Source organism: Brassica napus, chromosome C6 (assembly GCF_020379485.1).
Source record: "Brassica napus cultivar Da-Ae chromosome C6, Da-Ae, whole genome shotgun sequence".
Lineage (NCBI taxonomy): Eukaryota > Viridiplantae > Streptophyta > Magnoliopsida > Brassicales > Brassicaceae > Brassica > Brassica napus.
Genome location: NC_063449.1, coordinates 43,690,247 through 43,716,253, shown reverse-complemented (window position 1 = coordinate 43,716,253; position 26,007 = coordinate 43,690,247). Strand labels below are relative to the sequence as shown.

At 33.9% G+C, this 26,007-nt stretch overlaps 4 protein-coding genes across 6 annotated transcripts; 2 read left to right on the top strand and 2 right to left on the bottom strand.

The window, feature by feature from the left end:
* The first annotated feature begins 6,350 nt into the window (after positions 1–6,350).
* On the top strand, positions 6,351–12,418 carry LOC106376813 (ABC transporter G family member 25). Its single transcript, XM_048761361.1, has 4 exons — positions 6,351–6,599; positions 6,761–7,598; positions 11,136–11,473; positions 11,564–12,418. The coding sequence occupies exons 1-4, from the start codon at positions 6,471–6,473 to the stop codon at positions 12,242–12,244; spliced, it is 1,986 nt and encodes a 661-aa protein (XP_048617318.1). The 5' UTR covers positions 6,351–6,470; the 3' UTR covers positions 12,245–12,418.
* An 892-nt stretch (positions 12,419–13,310) lies between these two features.
* LOC106374820 (subtilisin-like protease SBT3.4) lies at positions 13,311–15,604 on the top strand. 2 transcript variants are annotated; one of them, XM_013814761.3, is made up of 6 exons: positions 13,353–13,903; positions 14,040–14,137; positions 14,711–14,773; positions 14,846–14,957; positions 15,106–15,203; positions 15,357–15,604. In XM_013814761.3, exons 1-6 carry the CDS (start codon positions 13,650–13,652, stop codon positions 15,395–15,397), a joined length of 666 nt encoding a protein of 221 aa, XP_013670215.2. In that variant the 5' UTR covers positions 13,353–13,649; the 3' UTR covers positions 15,398–15,604. The 2 variants fall into 2 exon arrangements, with proteins under 2 accessions (XP_022559688.1, XP_013670215.2); XM_022703967.2 differs by lacking the exons at positions 14,846–14,957; positions 15,106–15,203; positions 15,357–15,604 and having other exon boundaries at positions 13,311–13,903; positions 14,711–14,793.
* Positions 15,593–17,417, bottom strand: LOC106376812 (uncharacterized membrane protein At4g09580-like). The gene is made up of 4 exons (XM_013816939.3): positions 16,981–17,417; positions 16,306–16,576; positions 16,057–16,227; positions 15,593–15,972 (listed from the first exon to the last, which is right to left on the bottom strand). Exons 1-4 carry the CDS (start codon positions 17,223–17,225, stop codon positions 15,841–15,843), a joined length of 819 nt encoding a protein of 272 aa, XP_013672393.1. The 5' UTR covers positions 17,226–17,417; the 3' UTR covers positions 15,593–15,840.
* A 542-nt stretch (positions 17,418–17,959) lies between these two features.
* LOC106374819 (NAC domain-containing protein 30) lies at positions 17,960–21,691 on the bottom strand. 2 transcript variants are annotated; one of them, XM_013814758.3, is made up of 4 exons: positions 21,164–21,691; positions 19,830–20,000; positions 18,883–19,154; positions 17,960–18,743 (listed from the first exon to the last, which is right to left on the bottom strand). In XM_013814758.3, the coding sequence occupies exons 2-4, from the start codon at positions 19,987–19,989 to the stop codon at positions 18,198–18,200; spliced, it is 978 nt and encodes a 325-aa protein (XP_013670212.2). In that variant the 5' UTR covers positions 19,990–20,000; positions 21,164–21,691; the 3' UTR covers positions 17,960–18,197. The 2 variants fall into 2 exon arrangements, with proteins under 2 accessions (XP_013670212.2, XP_013670213.2); XM_013814759.3 differs by lacking the exon at positions 21,164–21,691 and adding an exon at positions 20,108–20,290.
* Positions 21,692–26,007: the final 4,316 nt, after the last annotated feature.

Here is a 26,007-nt window from a genome sequence, read left to right as displayed (position 1 = left end):
ACAATAACTTCCTTAAATTTTATACTAAACCGTGACAAATCTTCACTAAATAATTATAGAAAAATTATGGTAGTTTGAAGTTTATATGTGGATATTTTGGTATATTTCATTTATAATGAATATGAGACTATATTTCACATATATTTTATGCTTCAGTATATTGAAAAATAATGAGATCATGCAAGTATATTATTAGAGTTACGTTTTACCAAAGTTGTTAGATATTTGGTAAGATCCAGTAATCTTAGTTTAAATAAAATCCAAATCATATCTAAAAATCTCAATTAAATTCAAATATTCAATCATTTGAAAATTATAAGAAATTATTTGATCAATTAGGTAATAGTAGATTTTAAGCTTTATATTAAATTATTGTAGTTAAATGGTATGTTACGATTTGTTCCAATATTATACCAGCATGAGTTTTTTTACAGTTTATTCAAATCATTTCTGTTGATCTCAATTTTTTTTTAGAGTTTTTCTTTTTGCTAATTTTTTTTAGAGTTTTATCATCGTTTAGAAAACAAAGTAAACATAGTAATTACTGTAGTTTGTGTTATACCAGATAAACCCATATAGTATGATGATAACATGTTGGAAATATGGAAATAGAAATCTACTTATATAATGAGTCAAAATGTGATAACAATGTGATTATATGTAGGCCTGGGAAGAATCGGATATCCGGGCAATTTTCAGGTATCCGGATCCGGATCTTTATCCGGCGGATCCATAATTTTACTATCATTATCCGGATCCGGGGTTCTCGGACGGGTGTCAGATATCCTTCTAAAAATTGTAATATCCGGATCCAGATTTCGATCCTTAAAATAAATAAAAAATAATATTAATATATCTAAAATATTAAAAATAATTTAAAAATAAAAAATATATAATGTTTTTAATTATTTATATGTATAATATTACAAAATTTACATAAAATTTACATATACTATTATAAAAATGAAAATATATTAAATAAAGTTAGTTCTTATATATAGATATTACTATTTTTGAAATAATTATTAATAAAACTTACGGATCCGGATATCCGGACAAAAAAATCAAGATATCCGGATCCGGATCCGGCTTTGACGGATCCAACATTTTAATATCCGGATCCGGATTCGGTCCGTCCGGATATCCGGATTTTCGGATCGGATCCGGATCGAATCTCGGATCGAATCCGGATCTCGGATAAAAGTCTCAGGCCTAATTATATGTATGCATTTTCTGAACGTAAATACATTACTCAAGCTGTTAAAATGACGGGTGACATAATAATTTATTGGAAAGCTGATACAATTATTGTTTTGGTTCGTGTTTTAGTCGACCAAACCATTTTGTATAATACGTTAGCAAATTGACTAAAGTAATCTTAGATAAATATTTGATCAATTATATGATAACTCAAAAAAGGGAAGAAGTAAAAATCTGTAAATCTATGGTATAATGTTATTGACTAACTTATTGTTACAAAGATATAAGGTAAGACCAAATATGTATTTAAATCTAAGGAAATGGTGCAACAACCTTTTTTAAGTAGATTTTTCCAGAATGATTCCCTTTTAATAGTATAGATTATTGACTAACTTATTGTTACAAAGATATAAGGTAAAACCAAATATGTATTTAAATCTAAGGAAAGGATGCAACAACTTTTTTTAAGTAGATTTTTTCAGAATGATTTTCTTTTAATAGTATAGATGACTCAAAATTATCTTATTAATTCTTTTGAAGTTTGATATCTCTGATACATACAGAACCTCTGAGGTTGTCTGTTGCAACTCATAAATGCATAGAAATATGGTATGTTGGTGTATCTATTGACCTTGAAAGAAGGCTTCTGATATACTCCCTATGTTCCTAAAAGATTCATATTCTAGTTTTTTCACACATTTTAATAAAATACATTAAATTTACATAAATTTTTGTGTTTATCTTATTTCCACAATTTTAAGCCAATAAAAAATCAATTAGTGCAATTAAGATTTTTGAAATTTGCAATTATTTAATAAAACATGCATTGAAAATGTAAAAAATGAATCTTTTAGAAACAAAATTTTTCTCTAGAATATGTATCTTTAAGGAACGGAGGGAGTAGAATGCTGCCTCGCTATCTGGACATTACGGTTAGGTATCAAATTACAGAGCTCATTGACTTTTCATATCTCTATTAATTAAGTGCAAGTTGGAATGCTTATAAACAAACTATTGGGTCTAATTTCGATCTTTGATTTTTACATTTCTTGTCCGTGCGCAAATGTGACTAAGTACTAGTGCTTAGATGTTCACTTTCCAGTCTTGGTTAGGTTTGAGATATGGAATCAGATTGTTAGATTGAGTGGCCCATGTACAGAATCACATGTCCCTAGTTGTAATGTTACCCAACAATGTTATGTGTGGTCCGGTCTTCTTCTTTTTTTGTCATTTATGATCAAATCTATGTTCATAGAGTATAAGACTAGACCACCAAAGTTGATTGAAATTAAAAAAGGCATTAAATGTTCAAATGGAAAACACATAAATCAAAGACTCTTTATGATTTCTCGCTTTTTTTTCTTTTATAAAATATGTTTAGCTCCATTTTCATTGGAAAATTACCCCAACGTCGTATTTATATGACTCAAAAACAAGCGAAGAGACATGCGTGGAAAATATATTTCAAATAATAGTCTTTTAACGTTGATGCAAATCTTGAAAAAGTAATTGTAACAATGTCTGATGAAAATGTGCTAATCCACTCATCGACACGATGTAAAGAAATTAACGACTGCAAGTCAACCAAAAGAACATAGTTTCGAAGTTTTTGGTGAGTAAGAAGTTTTAATTTTTTACCGACTGGACCACCGTTTGCAGGTGGAGAAATTATACAACTTATATCAATTACTGGAGGTTCTGTGATGCCATTTATAATCGGGCGAGACTACCAAGTTAAGTTATAACACTTGGCACATTCTACTTTTTTTTAACACTAGTGAATCATTCTACAAAATGAAGTAAACAATAGTATGAAACATTTGCAATATGTAATTTTGAATTAAAGGGATGTGTGCCGATAATTGTCTAGTTTGTTATTATTAAAAAAATAAGTATAAAAGAAATATAAATGTAATTTATGAAAAAAATAGGTGAGGGTACATGAGGTTAAAAGACAAGATTTAAATTAAATCAAATTTCACAACAAGAGTCTAATTTTAAACCTTAATTGTCCAACTTTAAGACGCATAAATGTAGTTAACGAGGAAATGGAGGTGGTGATAGAAGACTTCGAGGCTTCTTCTTTTTCAACGAATATTAAATTCAGAAACTATATTTAGGAAAGAAACTAAAACAGATTAGCAGAGAAGAAACCATATGATAAGAAAAAAAGAAAAAGAAGAATCCAAATTAATTTATACTGCCGTGACGTAATTGTCATATATAAAGTGCACTCAAAAAGAAAATGGGCGAAGGGGATGCTCGTTCGTTCGTTATGATGACTCATGGCCATAAGTGGATCATGTGGTCCATATTCTCTGTACACTACTTAAAATAAATAAATCCTCCATCACACCTTTACTTTATCACGGCGAGTTCACCCACGCGCCGTCGTGGAAGGTGAGCTAGAACAAACCCATCTTCGAAGAAAGGAAAGTACACAGTGAATGACACAAAACGGATCTGAGTTGAGAAAAAAAGAAAGGACAGTTTTGAGTGGATCATCACTCATCACGTGCGATCGACACGCGTCGATGTCGTGGGGTTAACTAGTGGGACCCACCGTTGAAAGTTGAAACTGTGAAGTTCTTACACAAGTGACCTAAGCCATTCATTGTACTTTGTGTTTTTGTGCTTGTCTCTGTAGCGAAGTACTGAAATGATCCCGAGAAATCTGTTATTTTCCTTTTACACGATCTTTGACTTTTGAGATAGATTTGTATTTGTACAATCTCAGTCACATCATGGTCAACGCTCGCGAGCCAAATTTAATCGGGGATATTTCCATAGCAAAGAATAATTGCGAACGGTCTTCAAAACGATGTCGTGACGGCTCTGAAACGCACCACCGTACATCCCCGTAAACGCACGTCTTCTTCAACAGATACATGCATAGAGTTACATCATGATCACAAGAGTAGATAGAACATACGATATACATCATGTAACACATGTTTGCTCTTATCGAGTTTTGTCAAATTGAACCATGCATAATATTAATACAGTACATATGTAAGTCTTTTTTTGGGTGCACATTTTTGCTCTTATCGAGTTGTAGTCTTCGTACCCTAATTGAGTTGATCCACCGATTAGAAGGAACATTCGTGTCAATAAGTTTCTTCTTTCGTTCGACTCACGACCTTTCGATGTTTTTAACGTGTAAGGTCGTGATTCTTTCATGTTCGAATATTGTTTCACTCTTAACATGTTTTACAAGATTTGTTCATTAGATTTAGACATGTGCCATGTTTCTATATTCGCTCTATTTTGGATAATGAACAGCAGATGAACTTCAATAGAAGCATGTACATGTCGTAGAGACAAATGTATATACCATTTCAAAACATCAAATTAGCCACACACATAAAGCAATACAGCAACATTCTTCTTATCAAAACATAGAGTCTTCCATACGTTTGAATCATCGCAACTATTAAGATCTTATGTTCTTTCACAGGTTATTGGAATAACAAAAAGAAGACCAACAATACTTATGTTATTTTGAAACATCTACAATAATATAAAACTTACCATCAATCGTAGACTAGCATTTTTCAGTCATGCTTAAATATCATATTATTTGAAATAAAATTGATGGTCGACAAGCAATGGCCGGCTATGGCTTCGGGACATCTCAGATTTATAATATTTACACATTAGTTTTACCTCGTGTTGGCAAAGTGGCATGCTCACTATCTTACCGGCCGGTACTATATGCATTACGTACCTTGTGTCTCTTATATTTTATTTTCATCAAAAATATATGATAGTACAGTTTTGAAATGCAAGTTTTGTTCAAACTTTTCTCTGTCACTGTTCTTTTCACTTTATAATTCGATTTGATAATTTATTACATTTATCACTTTTATTTAACCATTTTATGTTTTATATAAATATCTAAATAGTTGTACAAAAATTAAATAACCATACAAACATTTTTGTAATCATTAATTATTGTTAATTTAAAATAATATTTCAGTTGCAACTGAACAAAAATTATCACATCTAGATAAAATGGTAATTTTGTTTTAATAGGAACTATTTTTGAGAAATTTATATTTTACTTCTCTTTCTTTTCATTAAATATATTTCTTTTCATAACCAAGTGGTAAAGAGGTTCCAGCTGGAGCCATAAACATCTTAAATGGCAAGAAAATCCGGATTTCTGTGGTCCTTTTGGTGAATAGTCTTTGGATCTAGAAAGCGTTTGAATTCACACCAAAGTTATCAAAAAAAAATATTCATAAAATAATGAAAATAAAATAAAATATGTTCTTATAAAAATAATTAAAATAAAAGCATAAAGTTATAAATTATTAAATAGAAAAATGATGGATATAATTAATTTTTTAAGATAAATATAAATATTACTCAACAAAAAGTCTTGCAAAAATATTTCTTAACCCTCTCTGTAAATTTTTAAATTTTATTTTCCTTTAATAGATATATACATATAGTAGTCTTTATTACATTTCTCAACCAATCTGATTATTTAACTATTTATTATCTTTCCATTAATATTTTTCTAATTTATAGTTTTCAATTATTAATTATATTTATTAGTAAAAACTCATTAACAGAGTCAGATTGAAAATATCTATTTTATTTGATTCAAAAAAGTTTTGGAGGTAAAGCTCACTCAACTGGATCTCTCTTCACTTCTCTTTCCATTATATAGAAAAAATTTAGAGATGCATTTATCACCTCTACAATTTACAAAAGAAAACAAGATGAAGCCAGCTGACACACACATTAACGAGAAAAAGAAACTAAAGCACATCCTGACAACATGATAATATACATTTAGACGAATCCATCGTCCTCCTCCAAGCTCAGGTGATTCTCAATTTGACAATTATAGTGGAAAACACTTATTTAAAATCTGTATTCTGTAAAGTGAGAGTTATATTCGAAATGAAAGAAAGAAACATAATAACAATCCCAAAAAGAGAAATAGAAAGTAGAATTTAAAGACACTTTCTTTTCCTCTTCCAACGACCCGATTCCGTTCAGCAGTCGCCAGCTGGTAATATACGTTTCGCCACGTGTTATTTGCTCAATGAACATTACTTTGCTGACGTGGCATCCACTTGCCTTTCACGTCCCACTTCGTCTCCATAAATAGAGGTCTCAGCATCTCACCCCCGGATCTTCAGACTTCTCCATATTCACTCACCTCTCTCTCTATCGCTCTCCGTCTCTAACTCCGTTTAAGTTTCGCCATCTGTTTTTTTTTATATATAAGGAAAAGAAAGAAGGACGTAACAATAATGTCAGGTTTTGACGGCGTTGAAAATCAAATGAACGGTCCAGATTCATCACCTCGTCTCCCTCAAGATACTTGTGATCAGCCTTCCTTATTATTTTCATCGTCTCCGTGTTTCCCAATCACCCTCAAGGTCTAACACACACACAAAATCCAGATTTGAATTTTAATATAGATTACAATTCATTTTATTTTTTTGAACGAACAATTTTTTATATTTACAAAAAAAACAAACACTGAATTGTTGACTAGTTTTGACTCTAGACATGACTCGTATTATTTTTTTTGATATAGTTCGTCGATGTGTGTTACCGAGTGAAGATACATGGCAAGTCCAGCGATTCCGTGAAACTCAAGAGATTGTTGGGACTTGAACACAAACCGTCCGATGAGATCCCATCAACGGAGAGGACGATACTAAGCGGAGTCACCGGAATGGTGACACCTGGCGAGTTTATGGCCGTTCTCGGACCATCGGGAAGCGGTAAATCAACGCTGCTAAACGCGGTCGCAGGGAGACTCCATGGAACAGGCCTCACGGGAAAAATACTCGCCAACGACGTCAAACTAACGAAACAAACGTTAAAACGCACCGGCTTCGTGGCCCAGGACGATCTCCTCTACCCGCACTTGACCGTGCGCGAAACCCTAGTGTTCGTGGCCTTGCTCCGCCTCCCTCGGAGTCTAACTCGAGACGTCAAGATCAAAGCCGCCGAGTCGGTGATCTCCGAGCTCGGGCTCGAGAAATGCGAGAACACGGTGGTTGGCAACACGTTCATCAGGGGGATCTCGGGAGGTGAGAGGAAACGAGTGAGCATCGCTCACGAGCTGCTCATCAACCCGAGCCTTCTCGTTCTCGACGAGCCGACGTCGGGTCTCGACGCGACGGCGGCTCTGAGATTGGTCCAGACGCTGGCTGGGTTGGCTCATGAGAAAGGGAAGACGGTGGTGACGTCGATTCACCAGCCGTCGAGCCGCGTCTTTCAGATGTTTGACACTGTGCTGCTTTTGAGCGAAGGGAAGTGTTTGTTCGTCGGAAAAGGAAGAGACGCCATGGCTTACTTCGACTCCGTCGGATTCTCGCCGGCGTTTCCGATGAATCCGGCTGACTTCCTTCTCGATCTTGCTAACGGTACGTTCTCAAACTTTTAATTATTTGGTGTAATCATACTAAAACGCATTATTAATTACGAATATTTCACTAGTCATATGATTAGACCTATTGGTATATATTTTGTGAAAAGTATTTTCTCACATGAAATTGACTGATGATAGGACCAACAAAAATTAATTACGAAATCATCTTTTGTGGTGGTTTTATTATGTGTGTATACGTATTTGAATACTGTAACCATGCATGAGACTACTCATGTGAGAGGAGGTAAAGATATTTGTATAGAAAAATACTTTGAAAATAACAGCTCGACCCCAATAAAAGAGAGTAATAATAAATGTCATATTTATGATCGTTATCGCAGACGTACGATGAGAACTATACAAGTCTAAGCTTTGATGTGTCCCTCGTTGACTCTTGTCATCGTTATGCCTCTTTATATTATATATATACAACTAATTACATGGTTAATCTATAGCTATTACATTAGTCTGGCTTTATGTTATTAGTTCGTATCCCAGGGGTTAGTAGTAGCAAACATTTTCTTGTATGGTAAAGGGACTTATCTAGCATTTTTTTTTTCTCACCGTTTTTCCAATAATTGTTTATTCTAAAGTTTACAATAATTTTTAAAAGTTAAAGTTGAAAATTGAAGGGTGGCTTTTTTATGATAATAATTATGGGCTATTGGGGATACGTGTTATGTTTTCTCTCTCTTTTTCAGTATGATATATATGCCATAGATTTTTGGCATAGATTATATATCATCTGAATAAATGTTATTCCTTTTTATGTTAAAACCTTATCGCATTACACATTTACACTATTATAACCGTGCTTTTTCTTTTTCTTTTTCTTTTTCTTTTTTTGGCTGGATAATAAACAGAAAGAAAAGGTTCTTTATTAAAAACGGGATTAGTGGAAAACACCACGTGTTACATGGTGACGTATAGGTTTCGAACCCTGGCTCTTTGTGTGTGTTTCTGTTTCCTCTTTATCTAACTTTTATTTTCATTTTATCTTTAACATCTTTTTCTGTTATACAAATAAATTCTCTTTTTGAAGCCACAACTAATAAAAACAGCCTTCTTTTTCGCTGTTTAATCAAAGTAGTCTTTCACACTTTTGATGCTCGTGTAACTTTCGAGCTCCACGCTTCGACTCAAGCGCGTGGTTTAGGGCATCTGCATCAATGAACTATGAACTTTGAGTGGGGTTTATAAATTTAATTTTTTATTATTTTTTTTATTTTTTCGTTTAATTTAAAAATAAAAAATAAAAAAAAATAAGCAGACCAATCGCGGGCCACCACGTAGCGTGGGGCCCGCGATACAGTGAAACCAGGTTCACAAAAAAAAAAAAATTTTTTTTTTTTTTTTTTTGGGAAAAGTGTGAACAGATGCTCTTAGAATTGTCTGCACTCCCTTATTTCCATGCATCCTTGATTTGAGAAACTTTTACTTTAATGAACCGCCTAAAAGAATCCAATCACACCCTCGCATCTACCGCGTGGTATCACTTTCCTTCCCTCAGCCCTCATGTAAGCAATAATCGTTGGGAATTGGATATTCTCAACTCACTTTCATTGTTTTTTGAGTCTTATCGTGAATACAAGAATTCTCACATTTTTGTGATTTATTTTTCTCTAGATAAGTACAAGAATAAGTGTAATAAAAGTTTTTCACATAGAAAAATGAAAATGAATTTATGGGCAAACTACAATCTTTAGCCTGAAGGGACATATACATAGGTCACGTTAGTTTAATCCAGTTCGTCCTTGCTCTATCCAAAACGGATGAGTAAGTACCAGATTTTGGTACGAGTGTTTTGACGTTTTAGGCATGTACAACAATGTGGACCAAACTTAGGTTCGTTTAATAAATCAGCAATTAGTTTTCATGACAATATTCATACATGGTCCATATCTAAGCTAGCTAGGGACATGCATCACAGATCCACACACGGCTGATTTAATGTTTTTCTAGGGATTGTTAAAATGGAATTAATGACTTAATTGTGTTACCCAAGACCAAACAAATCTCATAAGGCTGCATTTAGTTTCCGTCGTTGACTTTCTATTTTTGTTTGGTGTTTTTTTTTCTTCTGAAAAAGCTGTTTGGTGTTATTATTTATGACAAAACTTCGCACATGTACGTATGTATATACACGCACATGGTATGTATATTCTGGTGAAGCTATAGGTAGAGTAAGAAGGCAATAATAAGAGTTGAATGAAAAAGACGCATAAACAGTTTGTAGTGAAAAAAATAAGAAAATAAATAGTTTGTTGCGCACGATGGCATATATTTAGTACTATCAGATCTAATTTATTAATTTAGTGGGTATTAAGTTCTTTGTCTCCACGAACCATATATGCTTCATATTCAATCTTTCTTTGTATCATTATCTTTGTGAAAAAATCCCATTTTATTGGACCAACCATCCACATGACCATTCAATCTATTCCATGAATATATCTATGTATATATACATATGTGTGTGCATGTGTATGTGATTTTCCATGGCTGGAAAGCTGATAATCACATGATCTACTAAGCAAAAGTATATGCTATATTTGAAAAGGTTAGATATTGCTTTCTACGTCAAAGCATAACAGTAAACTCCACTTGCCCTAACTTATTGATCAATTTGAAAGAAAGGAACAACAGAAATTAATTTTTCTTTTCCAAAAGTTGGCTCTTGACACTTGATGATAACACTTGTCGAGTATTTCACTATGCATTGTTCATATTTATTTATATATTGACTTCCTCTAACTTATGTTCCCTGAATTCAATTTCAATCCTGTTGATAATCCACCTGATATGTAAGTGGAGTAATAACTAGTCGGCTTAATTTGTATAAGCTTTATCGTTTAGAAAGTTAAATTCAAATACTATAGAGTATTTGATGCTCAAGCTTTTGCATTTTATTTGTTTTTGGAATCAATGAAGAAGCTAAAACTAAGAACGTCTTTAGTGGCGACCTTATGCTTTCTTGGGTGGACTCTTTCGCCTCTCCACCTTGGTTGGTCTGCTTTACCGCAAATCCGATCTCCATTACTTATTAATTTAAAGATAAGTTAGTTTTGTTAGACAAAAAAAGATGGGTCCAATACAATGTCAAAACCTCTTTAAATACATTTGTTTGGTCGGTCCAGAGAAGACGATTGGTTGATTAGCCGTCACCTCGGTTCGGTCCAATGCCACTTTGAATTGTCTTTTGCTTTTTATATTTAGGACATTTAATTAATTACTCCATTGGCCAATTAACTTCCTCCTATTTGGATGATAACTTGAGTGGCTTAATTTCATTAATATATAGTTTAAGAGATAAAACTTTGGATACTTGATTGGTTGTTTGATTAATTAATTGACCACCCTGAATCTTTTCCATTGTGAAATTTATTATCCGATTAGCGAGTCATAGATACTTGGTATGCACTAGTGGTACTAGACACGAAAACAACTTTGTTTTCTTTAATTAATTTAACAATGTTTATTGACTATTATACGTAATTTATCTAACTTGATTGAGATTTTATGACCTATGCAGGTGTCTGTCAGATTGACGGTACAACTGAGCGGGAAAAACCTGACGTGAGACAAACACTAGCCATTGCTTACGATACATTGCTAGCCCCAAACGTCAAAGCTTGCATCGACGCGTCACCTTCTCCCGCAGAGAACGCACGTTTTGTGAAAACAAGAAAAAACGCTCGTGGAATAATGTCCGGTCTTGCAACATGGTTTAGTCAGCTATGCATCCTCCTCCATAGACTTATAAAAGAACGCCGCCACGAATCTTTTGATGCACTTCGTGTTTTCCAGGTCCTCGCGGCTTCACTACTATGCAGTCTCATGTGGTGGCACTCAGATTATCGAGACGTGCACGTAAGTATATAGACGTTATTAATCATATGTAACAAAAACACTATTTGTTTTGTTTGGCGTTATTTTTTCTAACGATAATATTGTTTACAGGACCGACTAGGACTACTCTTCTTCATATCTATTTTCTGGGGGGTACTTCCGTCATTTAACGCAGTCTTCACCTTTCCGCAAGAACGTGCGATTTTCACTCGAGAACGAGCGTCGGGTATGTACACACTCTCATCTTACTTCATGGCTCACGTCATCGGATCGCTCTCCATGGAACTCGTTCTCCCGGCAGCGTTCTTGACGCTAACTTACTGGATGGTCGGTCTACGTCCAGGGCTAATACCTTTCCTCCTCACCCTTTCCGTGCTATTGCTATACGTCTTAGCCTCTCAGGGACTAGGACTTGCCTTAGGCGCAGCTATCATGGACGCTAAAAAAGCCTCCACGATCGTGACTGTGACAATGCTAGCGTTTGTTTTAACGGGCGGTTACTATGTTAACAAAGTGCCATCAGGCATGGTGTGGATGAAATACGTTTCCACAACGTTTTATTGTTACCGTTTATTAATAGCGGTTCAGTACGGAAATGGCGATGCGATATTGGCGATGGTTGGATGCGAACCAAAGGGAACGCATGGAGCGGCAAAGACGGCTGGGTGCCGGTTTATGGAGGAGGAAGTGATCGGAGACATTGGATTGTGGACGAGCGTGAGCGTTTTGTTCTTCATGTTTGTTGGTTATAGAATATTGGCGTACTTGGCTTTGAGGCGTATTAAACTATAAAATGAGAGGTGAGAGGGAAAATTATTTTAATAAATAATGAGTGGGTATAAATTAATTTCTAGGCTTTATAATTTCTAGTTACCTTAGTTTGTTCGATTTTTCTTTTTAACATGTGAAAACCAAAATTACTAGAATGTTTAGCTGATTTATAATAAAAATGTATATTTCCATCTATTACATTGTTTTCTTTCCTTGCGTTCACGAGTTCAATTTTGTGTATGGGCCGGTTGACGAGTTTAATCGGGTATATTATGACCCATGGACTTGTTGTCGAAGGCTGAATATTTTTATGGTTTTTAGTGTTTTTAATCAGATGATTATTGGACATCGATAATGATTGTTAACTTAACTCTTCTTGGTGATGAAACTCAGAAGTATTTTTGGGTTAAATATATTTTCAAAAAGACATGTAACCGGCGCTGTGCTCAAGGCTATGGAAAAAGCCAATGGTCCTAGGCCCACATTTTCAATAAAAATTAAGAGCTCCCCTTATACAAAATAGATATGAGTTCTATTATTTGAATAAATATTTCCTCTTTGAAATTCTGTTATTTTTCTTGTATCATTTTCTTTATTCATTCTTTAAATTAATGTTATACTTTAAATTTTATTTAACATTGTAACTTTCATTACACACACTATAGATATAATAGAAAATGCAAATTTTACGAAATGCATATTTATATTTAAATAATTCTTGTGTAAATTATTTTATATAACATAAAATAATATGATGAGTGATAGATCTTTATCTTGTAATATTATTAGCCCCAACAAGCTTATGGACGGCACGGCATGTAACACCCCATGGGTAATACACTAATTAATACCTAATTCAAAGTTTTATGTTTATTTTTATAATTTTTCATTTCTTTGACATGATCGTTAACATATTAATTCTAGTTTCCAACTACACAGGACATTGAGACTCAGTAAGAGGAGAATTTTTCTTCTTGAATTTAATTTTAGTTTCAAAACTGGTGGTGATTATCTAAGTTTTAATATTTAAAATATTTTAATTAATATATAAATATTATTAATATTATAATAATTTAAGAAGATAAAATAAGATATTATATATTTTGAAATTTAATATTTATGTAAAATTACTTTGTTTAGTATGATTTTTTTTACTAAAGTTAGTATAAAATTAACATACTACTTTATATTTTTTGTTAATAATCTTTTAAGAATTTCATAGTTTTAATTGACAATTATGGATGACGATTTTCCAATATATTGGATTAGAAAATCAGTGCAAATAAAATATTTGGTTGATTCATGTTTTATTTTAATGGTAAGATAACCACTTGGCAGGAAAGTGTACTTATAGTGAAGGTCATATATCCAGGCCGGCAAAATTATAGCCGTCTAATCACAGATTAATCATTTGAGGCCGTCCATTATGAGTCAACTTAAAATTGATATAAATGGTAAAAGTTCACGTAACGCATATTTCACATTTGCGCCTCCAACAAGAAGAATCTACCTAAAACTCATCGTCTTCTCCTTCTTCTTATCACTCCTTGCTCTGATCATGGCTGACTCTACCAGTTCATCAACGTCCGAAGCAAATGTTCACATCATCTACACCGAGAAGCCTACAAATGAGGAACCTAAAGACTATCATCTCCGTACCCTCTCCTCCGTTCTTGGCAGGTCTGTAAACATCTTCTAAATGTGTCATTAGTAGCTTAAATATATACTTACTGTTGAATTGTGATTGATGTGATGCGTATAAGATATGATAATGGTGATTCTGTTTTTTTTTTTGTTCATTGTGGCTATTCAACAGTGACAAAGCTGCAAAGGACGCTCTGGTTTACAGCTACAAGGAAGCTGCCTCTGGTTTCTCAGCTAAGCTCACCCCTGCGCAAGTTGCCAAAATCTCCAGTACGTTTCTTTAACTATGACATATATGGTACATGAGATCTCAAACAAGTATAAGTAGAATCATACAGTCATGATGGCGCATTTTCGGAGTTATGTTTTATTTGTAGTGTCCTTGGGCAAAATATACATATGTGGCAATCTTTCACTATTCAGCCAGCTTTTGGATCTGAGTTATGCTCATTACTACTATAGTATTAGAGTCCACGGTGAAAATTCAGTATATGATTTTCCACGTAAATAATTTTTTATGTAGCATGTACAAATGGTTCATATTACCATGGTATGTCTGAGATATTGTGCTTGAATTGTTTTTACTGGACCGTTTTTTACCCACATTTCGAGAGGGCTATTAACATCCCATATCGTGGGATTGATTGTAGTGTCTTTAGACAATATATACCTGACTGATATGATAATCTGCCACAATTGAGCTAGATTTTGGGTGTGAGTTAGGCCTATCAGTAATAATATAGACTTAGGAAAAAAATGAGAAAGGTTTTAACTTGACCAATGTTTTTTTTTTCCTTCTCTTGTTGTGTGTTTTTTTTCTCATATGATTTTTGGCTGTTGCAGAAAAACCAGGTGTGATTCAAGTTGTGTCGAGCCAGACCTACCAGTTGCCCAAACCTGTTGGTGGTAATTTCAAGTTGACCTAACTTTGACTCTGTGTTATTCAACCTCTGCTGAAATAAATCTCTTGTTTTACAGAGAGAGTTGCTGAAACGTCCGAAGCAAAGGTTCACATCATCTACACAGAGAAGCCTACCGATGAGGAACCTAAAGTCTATCATCTCCGTAGACTCTCCTCCGTTCTTGGAAGGTCTGTAAACATCTACTAATTGTGTCACTAGTAGGTTAAAAAAGAGAGGATATGTATATTTATTGGTTAATTCTCGTCTCGATTGATGTGATGAGTAATAAGATATGATAATGGTGATTATGTTCTGTTCATTTTGGCTATTCAACAGTGAAAAAGCTGCAGAGGACGCTCTAATATACAGCTACAAGGAAGCTGCCTCAGGTTTCTCAGCTAAGCTCACCCCTGAGCAAGTCGCCAAGATCTCCAGTATGTTTCTTAAACTATGACATATGGCACATGAGACCTCAAACAAGTACAAGTAGAAGAATCATGTAGTCATGATAGCAACATTTTGTCAGAGTGCTTAGGGAAAACATGACAAGGGTTTTAACTTGACCAATGTTTTTTTTTTCCTTGCAGAACAACCAGGTGTGGTTCAAGTTGTGTCGAGCCAGACCTAACAGTTGCCCAAACCTGTTGGTGGTGGTTTCAAGTTGACCTAAATTTACGTCTGTCTTATTCAACTTCTGCTGAAATATTTCTCTTGCTTTAGAGAGAGAGTTTGTGTTGATGTTGTTGGTTTGAAAGAACTTGTTGTCTAATTTAAATGATGTCATGCTTTTTCTTTGGGGATTCGAGTTTTTTCAAATATATTATTTGAAGAGAAATATTTCTTTCTAGTTCTTGGTTTCATATACATTCTGAAAATATATAAATAAAATAATAACCTGGATTCAAAAAAGAAAAGTATTGACTCTATGATCTGTTCCTCAGTTCTACTCTCAAATGGAAAATACAAACACAAAAATTTATAAGCGAGTTAACCATTATTGTTTCCGCTGTGTCCTCTAATCAGTTAAAAGTGTAGTCTTGTCCTGTGTATTGTGAAGAGACTTCTCCTTGTTTACTCGTATATCTTCTTTCTTTTCAGTATTGTTGGAAGTATGGAGATAAACCCAATGAGGAAGAGCACCGACAACGTCTTGAAATCATACAAGTCCTTCACCGATTTGAGATCTCCAATGGCAAGTCCAGCCTGCAATACAAAGAACCAAGAACTTAAAGCTCTGCTTAGATGCCAACAAAAGAAAGGAAACCAAGTCTTGGACTAAAGGCTTACTCTGACGGTTATGTAAGCAGCGGGAATGAGACCGACCAATGTCGCCAAAAAGAAGATATGAAAAGGCACATCTACTATTGGTGAAGCCAAATTGATAAACAGATTTGGCAGTGTTGGTGTTATCCTCAGAAACAACATATAGTTAAGAAGCTTATCTCTACGCTTACCAATCTGAAAAAACCACACAACGAATCATTACCACCACCCCCAAATGAAGAATCTTTTAATCAGCAAAAGAAGAAGCTCAACCTCAGCCTGAAAGAATCTCAACTTATCAGGCCACAACCAAGTAATCAACGGCCGGCCAATCAACTTAGACAGAAAGAAACAAGAAGTAGCTCCTGCGGTTGCGTTGAAAACAACCAAGACAACACCTTTGATAACCCCAAAGAGAGCTCCAGCTAAAAGCGACATAAAGATAGTCCCTGGAATCATGAACGTCTGCATGAAAATGTAGGTCGCGCAATACCCTAAAACGAACTGCGCCGGGTACTCATTCGCATAGTCTGCAAGATTGTCTCTGAAACCAAAAAAAAGATCACAACTTTATCAATACCCTTATCAAGTTTCTACACTGACACTATCAAGAACCTCAAGATTTGATCAAAACATCGATCATCCTATAACAAAGTTTGACTCTTTATCAGTAAGATTGTTTCTAAAACCAAACAAAGATTACAACTTTATCAATACCCTTATCAAGTTTTCGACATTAACACTATCAAGAACCTCTAACACTGATCAAAACATCGATCATCCTATAACAAAGTTTGAATCTTTATCAGTAAGATTGTCTCTGAAACCAAACAAAAATTACAACTTTATCAATACCCTTCTCGAGTTTCGACATTGACACTATCAGAAACCTCAAGATTGATCAAAGTTTGAATCTTTATGAGTAGTAAGAAGAGAAATGATGTTTACTTGAGCAAGCGGAGATCAGAGATGCTTCTTGGGAGCTTGAGCTTGACGAATTCAGCAGCGGGCATTGTCATGTAGATGCAGAAGAGACCAGAGGAGAAGACGAGGAAGACGCCGAGAGACACCGCGAGTTCCCATCGGCTAAGAGGGAACCGATCGAGTTTAGATCGCTTTCCCGAGGGCGAATCGTCGTCGTCTGACATCGCTCCGAGCTCTTCGTCTCTGATTAGATTCCGTGTGAGAGCCATCCACCAGTTTGATTTGGGTTTGTGGGGGTTGGGATGTTAATTCATCTGCAATGATTTAAAGTTTCGATCTTCAGCAAGGTGGAGGTAAAACGTATCCTTAGCTTTTCTCCATTTTCGTTCTCGGTGTCGGAGACTCGGAGATGGATGGGTCTTTTAAGACCTTCTGCTCGGATGAGAAGGTTCTAATCTACTTCAAAATCGAAAGTCTGTCAGAGCCTCAGAGGGTACTTACGACAATCGTTGACCACCATTTATTTTATTTTGTTATATTGTTTCCTTTTTTTTTCTTTTGTAATTTGTTATATTGTTTCTTGGTCTACTAATAGTTTCATTATTGTTTTGTTTTTCTCATTGTTCATCTTTCTTTTTGGGCTACTTTTGTTTGTTTTACCGTTTTACATGCTATTACATGTAAACGGACATATAAATAACAAAGCTTGAATGGTATGGACTTACTGTTTTAAAAAAATGAAGAAGAAAGAATGGTAGACTTTTGTTTTATTAATCTAGGTTTTAGTTTTTTTTAATATATATATATATATATATATATTTACCATATAATTATTTTCAATACCACATGGTGAGCATATAATTTGAATTCAAATCGTACACTGGCATGATTTATATATATAATATTTATTATTGCCACTGATTGAGGTTTGACTTATGAGCACATTTTACATGTTCTCCTGGCTACTAGGCCACCATAGACAGATTTGGCGTGCATTGTCGTATAATTATGAGCACATTTTATTAGAATCAATGGACTTACAAATTCGAACAACAAAATAAATTTTAATAGAAAACCCCAAGGGATAGATAAAAAAAATTCCACCTTTGTGAAATTCACCAGGAAATCTCTACGTATTAAACACAAACTTGTTTTACAAATAGACAGTTATAAATGTTATTCTTCAGATGAAACAATTAAATCATAAAAACAAATCAATATAGTATATAATTTTATATTAATTACGAGTCAGGGAAGCATCCAAGAGAATCATGAATATTTGTTTCAACCTCATGACTATAGTTTTGATGCATGGAAGGGAAGTTCTGAGCCGGATTATACGACTGCGTTTCGAACGAAGACATTAGGGCATTAGGGTTTTGTGGATGTGTGACTTGTGTCTCAAGCAAGCTATCTAGTGTTCTCCAGTCTACACAGTTGAAGCTCTTCTCTTCTTCTTGCTCGAATCCCTCGTTCTGATCTTTATTCGTCCCTAGACTCGGTGATAAGCTCGGGCTGTCCAGCTGAGGGAGCGCGATATTGGCATATTGATGCATCGATGAGGATACATTATTGCCATTGTAGTGGTTGTTGCTCATGAGCATTTGGCTAAGGTTATGGCTCGATGAAGAGGCACCGATATGATGACTCGAGTTCATTGTCGCTGAAGATGAGTAGTTGTTACTACTATCAACGTGGTAGAGCTGGTTCTGCCATGGCTCGTACCCTAGTGGCCTCTGGTTTGGAATCGGCTTCCTAAATGCTCGACACACGACCCAACCTTCCTCCTATAGTTCACAAATAAATGATATAGAGTCCATTTAGGCTTGGCTTCACATTATTAGCTCGATTGTGTAACATATGGTATATAGTTAAGGTTATTAGATATTGGTTTGATATTATATAAATTAGAGTCAAAATGTGTACCTGAACCGGGGCAACCTCAGAGTTTTGGAGACGGTATTCGTGCATGATCCAGTCCGATTTTCTTCCATTAGGAGCTCGACCTTTGTAGTAGACAAGTGTCTTCCGCATTCCTATAACATTGTTCTTTGAAAGAACCGCCTTGTCTCTGCCGGTGGCCTTCCAGAACCCAGCGGCCGTGGCTCTATTGGTCCTAGTCCCGGTCGGGTACTTCCTGTCCTTGTGGCTAAAGAAGTACCACTCATTTTGCTCTTCATACCCTAGGGTGCATCTCGCTGCAATGCAACACCAAATGTTAATGTCATAATTTTTCTTACACTTACAAAATATTAGCATATTAATATTAAGGGGGTGATTGGAATGAACTGTAGCTTTATGTTTTTTACTGTATAATTTAAGCCACAGATTTATTTGATGTAGATTATTTTGCTGTAGATTTGTAAAGCGCTATTTATTTGCTCTGAAAATAAAGCTCTCTACATCCATATTTTGATTTTGTAGAGATTTTTTTTGCTGTGAGTTTTTTAAAGAAAGAAAAGTTCGATTGGTTAACATATATTGCTCTAGACTAAATTTTCGCTGTCTAGAGCATCTACAGCGGCAACCAATCACCCCTACGAATTGAAAATAATGTGGTTAATTGTATTTGGGCTGATAAAAGATATGATTTCAACTTTCCCACTTTCAACCAAAATATCAACTAGTTTAATTTCAAATGAGATATTATGAGTTATGATTGTACTACGTCTCTTAAATTTTCATTGCAATATTCTTTTCACACACGTTTATAAAATCTTATAAGTCAAAGAAAGTAGGCTTTCTCATTCATTTCGCATGCCAAATTCATCGCACACTATTGGTTTTCAAAGATCATATTAAGTAAACAATACTGCCATTCCATGCAAAAGATTAATGACTGATAATCATTATACAAAATACACGTTAATTACCTTGAATATCCCATGGCTCCATTTTGTAGAGATCAATCTCTACAATGACGTCTAAAGCACTTTTCATTGAATTGATCTTCCTATCTAGGTAATAACCGACGAGTTCTTCCTCTGTCGGGTGAAACCGGAATCCTGGTGGCATATGCATTATGTTATCCATCTAAAATGATCCTGTAAAGGTATATAAGTCGGAAAACTGTTAGAGAAATGAGTAAGAAACGAGATGGAGAAATGAGAGAGAAGAGAATGATATGAAGCAAATGTATTTGTATATAAACCTAAGCGTGTCTTTTTGGAAGCTATTGCGAAAACCTTAGACAAACAAGGCACAACCTTTAAGTTTTGTTTTGGGGACCAAAACCAAAGCCTATAACAAGCTTCTTATATTTAATTAGAAGAAATGGATGGAATGGCTCTTGGGTCCAACGGAATTCCAAAAGCTGTGTTGGCTAATGATAGTGATGTTACACACGGACACACATGATAATATATTAAAATATCTATAGATATACACACACATACTATATGTATTCACCTGTAGATAGATAATATCTAAAATCTTAGATCTTTAAGCTTAAGGGTATAGCTATTATATGTTTCTGATGATGGTTATGATGTATTTTCAGGGGACCACCAACAATGGAGGAGCGCTTACTATTTTGCAATAATAACAAAAGTTTGATAGTGAAAGTTTTTTGGATTTTTTTCTTAGATAATATTAGGTTTGACAGTTTAAGTGTTTGTTTCGCCTTGTACATACCGAACGATGCTTTAAAACGAAAAGATTAATTCAAAGTTTATACACTAAGTATAAAATATAAAGAGCTCTAAAGAACATAACATAAATTGGTTGGTATTATAACACCTAAAATATACAAGAACTATATATTGTATATGGAAGATAATCATATAAAATGGATATATAGCCGAAAAGCTTGACGGGTGGAAGTCACCGAGGTTGATGTTCCTTTGAGTGTATTACACACTCTTGTATGTGTTTATATCCCTATACTATCGATATATTATTTTTAATGGTGCAACAGACAATAATTTCTTTGAAAAACATAGATTTCGAAATCCCCACCATTACTTTCAATTTCCCGTTTACTCTAAATTTTGTGGTCAATGTCTACACATATACACATTTGTATACTATATGAACCTTCCAACCCAAATACAAAACGATCCCATACTATATGTATGTAATAATGCATATTTGATGGGAAAAAAACTGAAACTGTGTATAATGGTTCCTGCAGTATCCATATGTATCTTATATGTATTTTTGTGTGTGAACAAAAAAAAACTAAAACTAATAATGAGTTGAAACTTACAAGTTAATATAGATTGGACGAAGGGCTTGTGGCAAATACTGATATATTTTTGTAAGCGATTTCAACAAGAACGATCTGAAATAGGGTAGCAAAAGGAAGAAGGAGAGGAGGGTTTGAAATCTCTGTTGCGGATTGAATGATGAGTGTTTATAAAACAAGGCAAGAGATTGGCTTTTGATTAATTAGATCACATGTATATGGACCATCTAGAAATCTTAGAGTGTATATATATAGGTTTATGATGTGAATATGCTTATTTATATAAATGGAAGTGTGTGTCATGTGGGTGCAAAATGATGATATAAGGAGAGGGAGAAGAAGAAGATTGAGATGTAGCAAGAGGGTTTGATTGCGCGTGGGATAGACATCTACGCCTTGTTTTTGGACGGCTCTATCTCTCTCTCTAACCGCAATTTTTTGTTTAAAGTTTTTCCAAGCTTCTCCACTTTACCGGCAGTTACTGCACAACCCAACTTTTGTTAGTTGTCTATTGTTTACTAGTTTTTTATTACATCTCACAAGATTAAAAATCCTTTTTCATTCTTATCTATTATATACCAAGTTATATATATATATATGATTAGCGATTCTTATGTGGCATTAGGTTAAATAATAAAATGCTCTGAACATCATCAAAAAGTTTTATAGATTGCAAATTTTAATTTGATTGTAGTAAATATTACAAACGATTCTAGTAGTTTACTATTAATTTTATAATCAGGTCTGTACTGTATGCATACTGCATAATGTCATCGTATATGCATAATGTAATATCAACAATATAACGATAAATTTTAGATATATGTTTGCTTAATCTGGGGTTAATACATGTCCTCGTTAACCAATTGATAAAACACGTGAGTAGAAAAAAATGGAGACAAAGAAAATAACTATATTGAGTGTACCTCTCAACGTCGAAAGAATTTACCCGCATGTACATTTTATGGATTTATTTAAAAAAAAAGAAATGTTAATTTATGGATAACTACGTAAATCTCACTCAATATACTGACCGCATCAAAATTTATAATGTAATATAGGAAATACATAATTGATAATTTTGAGTCTTAGATCCAATGGAAACCATACAATCCCAAAATTTCTTTTCACAAAACTATTAAAATATTTTTCAGATTTGTAGTAGCCCTAAAGGAATGAACGTTGGCCATTAAACATGACGAATCGTGTCCGTTTGTAGATTATATTAAAAACAACAAGAAATAAAAGAGAAGAGTAAAACAGATGAAGATGTTCTTAAGTCTTTCTTCAGCAATCCAGCTCCCATTGTCTGGTTGGTGGCGCCGTCCTTAACAAGTGTCGCTCTAGATGCAGGACACGTGGGGGAGAAGAACTGTTTCTATTACATAACTAATCATTTGTTCCTCGTCTGATCTCCGCTTATCCCGGTCCCACCAAAGCCGTTGGCTGTCGTTTTACTGTATTTACCTCACCCTTTCGGCTCGTGACGTCATCTCAGTAACTCATTGAGTCTCTAGTCCCCAACGAAAAGTCCCAAAAACTAAGAATCTTTTTTGAGTTAGTGAAGATTATGACAAGGAGGCATGGAAATCAAGGAGAAATGGATATATACAAAAAGGAAAAGGAGTTTATACGATAAATAAGAAATGAGTACTAAAACGGGAAAGGAAAATTTGAAAATGAATTGAATAAAAGCTGGATTTGAGAAATGAGAAAAAGGGCACTTGATTTTGGTTTCAGTTTCACATGCATGCCTACTTGTCTGGTGTCTACTGCGTGAGGGAGAGCTCTTTTGTTCAAATCCCAAGGATTTACCCACAAACCCTTTCACACCATTCACTTTTTCTAATCAGAATATACATTATATATGTGCCTCGATCCCTATATTTCCTTCTCTAATCATAATGTCTCTAACTCTCAAGATAAAAATTTATATATACTCCCTTTTGTACTTGTTACGGGATTTTGTGTGTGACAATAATAAGCCTGCCCTCTGATTTGATGTACTATCTATCAAGTAAACATTGATTTTATGATGGGTTTCACAGTGTTTATGAACCAATGCACAACATAAGATATAAGTATCTGAAATGCGTTCCATTTTTAGAACAGATATACCTTTTTCCAACTTCATATTTACATAAGGTATATTTCTCTATAATGAACTATATATAGAAGGTCAAGATTATAGTGCGTGTGTACTTAAAACTCTCTAACACTGATTATAACTAGGGTTAACGGTAATTATTGGTGTTAGTAGGCTAGTAGCCTACTTAATCAAATAATTAACGATGCATTACCAGTTAGTGTTTGTTGTTTTCACCCAGCAGAGGTCAACGTTCTCAATTGAAATTCTTATCTAAGTTTTTTATCCACTAAAAATGGACTGTAGAAGTTAGTGACGCCACTGTAAATAGCTGAATATGATTCCACCCTCACGATTGGCTGGCCGGTTTAATAACTTACGATATTTATTGAATTATATTAAGTAAAAATGCTATTAAAGCCTGCTAACAAAAGTAATTGATACATTAGACGCACGATTTTTTTGGAGGCTGCCACTTTACCGTCCACGAATTAAAAGGTTATCAATATCACGCCAATATCGTAAAAATTTGATACATTGGTCCAATGACTCCAAGGTCTAGCCTTTTTTCTGTTGACGAATTTGAGGCAATCCTTGATCCTAAGAAAACTTCATCCCGTAGAGTCAAACAATAGCAAGAATATCTCAATTTGATTAAGTGTTTTTTTTAAGAATGTTTGAATTTTTGTGACTATGCATAGTAATTAAACTGATTTTGACCGACCAGAAGTTTCAACATGCCAATTAATATTTAAGTCGACACATAGAATATTCTAATACACACTAGTACTGTAGTACAGTAGTACTTATATCTTTTAACAAAATAACAACTATTCCCTCCGTTTCATATTAAGTGTCGTTGTAGAAAAATTTTTTTGTTGCAAAATAAATGTCGTTTTCGACTTTCAATGCAAAATTTATTAATTTTATTCAGTAATTTATTTTTCTATTGGTTGAAATATGGTTAGGTGTATAGGTAATTGTGTTTTTATATAAAAATATACAAAATTAATTGTTTCCTTAATCTGTGTGCACAGACTCAAAACGGCACTTAATATGAAACAGATGGAGTATTAAATAATGTCGAGTACTGAAATATAAGAAACATATCTATTGTAATTTGTATAGAAAGCAAAAAAAATCATTTCAGTATCTTTGTGTAAAAACTAAAAAGAGGAAGAAATCGCGAATATAAAATTCAACTAATCATTAATTTGACAGAGAAAAATGGGAGGAAACATGGTGAAGGCGTGAAGTCCATAAGAGTTTAGCACATCTTATAAGGTTAATGGACAAACTGGTACGAAACAGAATTTATTCGATCAAAGGAAGAGGAAGGCGTACGGTTTGACAAAGCCATGGAAGCTTTCAAGAGAGTAAAGGGATTCTCTGTTGTTTTTTTCAGTCAAAAGTAGATTTTCATATAACCAGATTAATGACCATATCTATTGTAAAAAATTTTTTTTGAGAAAAATAACTTTTATGTTCTCTCAAAAGACTGCAACTAATTTCAAAACCAAAGCTTCAAAATATGATCTATGACCTTACATATATGTCACAATTAGTATCGCTATCCTTCTTTTGAGTTTTGACTAATTGCTAACAACGAACCATGCAGGCTAATGGAGTATGTTTTTTGGACAAGAGATATACTATTTAGCTCATCATATTTATAGTTTGGTATGCAGTGTGCTGATAGCAAAACTAAAATTGTGTTGTCTCCGATGATGGACCAAATTTTTTGAAACAAAACAAGTCGATTTAGTTTGCAAACAAATTAATCCATATTGTTTATTATCGTCATTGGAATTAGTTTAAATAGCTATCTAGTTGGTTAATTTTGAAAGTTTAAGGAGAAATTTTCGTCTAAATGGGTCCATAGCTCAATCAAAAATATAAATCATGAACTTAATCTGATAAAATCATTACAATCTGATGTGATCTACCGACCTTTCACTAACCTTTTATATTTATATATTGTAGTCCATTTCTATTGGACTGCTCATCAAACTCCCAACAGATAATATACTGGACTATAAAATTATGGCCGCACAGCTTCTTTCCATTGGTCACTTTGAAGATTAGTCACATAATATTATACTATATCCGAGAAAATCAACGATGGTAATACATCAGCTTACCAACTCTTATTTTTAAACATCACTATTTAAACTATACAAGGAATTGCAATATAAAATAAATATTTTAAAACAAACACCTGACATCAGTTATAGAGCAAAGCCTAAATATCGAGAAATATTTGAGAATTTGTATTATGCATGAATCAACTATGGAGCAATGCCTAAAATATCTTTTCAGGGGATTGACTGAAATGTAAAATAAGATATTTCGGTGATATGTATGATAAATAGAGTAAATAAAGAAGAAAGTTTCCTGAAAAAGAAAGAAATATATTTGCTTTGCCTGGAAGAGTTAGCTTAGGATCTTGTCTTAGATTCTATCCTAACTAAACTTTGAAAACGACCTGTATCTAGAAACAGCCCCCTATATACACTTTATTTTATTGACCACTTACATAACATATAAAATACATGTTTTTTTAATATAACATATAAAAGACATATAAAAAAAATAAAAGACATGATTTACCACTTACATATGTATGTAGTTAAAATTATACGTATGAAGTTATTTTGTGTACACGAAAAATATTGTTCCTTATACATGTTCGTGCTTACATCATTTATATAGGTATATAATACATAAGCAAGAAGTTCAAAATTTTCAGAACCTAGATATTTGAAAATAAATCGTAGAA

Bases quoted from the DNA above. Each gene is read 5' to 3' on its own strand.
- LOC106376812 (XM_013816939.3), bottom strand. From the start codon at position 17,225: ATGGCTCTCACACGGAATCTAATCAGAGACGAAGAGCTCGGAGCGATG. The intron at 16,228-16,305 runs GTTGAGCTTCTT...TGGTTTTTTCAG, and splicing joins TGAGATTCTTTCAGGCTGAG to ATTGGTAAGCGTAGAGATAA. The intron at 15,973-16,056 runs GTAAGCCTTTAG...TTTGTATTGCAG, and splicing joins CTGCTTACATAACCGTCAGA to GCTGGACTTGCCATTGGAGA.
- LOC106374820 (XM_013814761.3), top strand. From the start codon at position 13,650: ATGAGTCAACTTAAAATTGATATAAATGGTAAAAGTTCACGTAACGCA. The intron at 14,138-14,710 runs GTACGTTTCTTT...TGGCTGTTGCAG, and splicing joins GCAAGTTGCCAAAATCTCCA to AAAAACCAGGTGTGATTCAA. The intron at 15,204-15,356 runs GTATGTTTCTTA...TTTTCCTTGCAG, and splicing joins GCAAGTCGCCAAGATCTCCA to AACAACCAGGTGTGGTTCAA.
- LOC106374819 (XM_013814758.3), bottom strand. From the start codon at position 19,989: ATGGATAACATAATGCATATGCCACCAGGATTCCGGTTTCACCCGACA. The intron at 19,155-19,829 runs GTAATTAACGTG...GTTGCATTGCAG, and splicing joins GGAGCCATGGGATATTCAAG to CGAGATGCACCCTAGGGTAT. The intron at 18,744-18,882 runs GTACACATTTTG...TGTGAACTATAG, and splicing joins CTGAGGTTGCCCCGGTTCAG to GAGGAAGGTTGGGTCGTGTG.
- LOC106376813 (XM_048761361.1), top strand. From the start codon at position 6,471: ATGTCAGGTTTTGACGGCGTTGAAAATCAAATGAACGGTCCAGATTCA. The intron at 7,599-11,135 runs GTACGTTCTCAA...TGACCTATGCAG, and splicing joins CCTTCTCGATCTTGCTAACG to GTGTCTGTCAGATTGACGGT. The intron at 11,474-11,563 runs GTAAGTATATAG...TATTGTTTACAG, and splicing joins CAGATTATCGAGACGTGCAC to GACCGACTAGGACTACTCTT.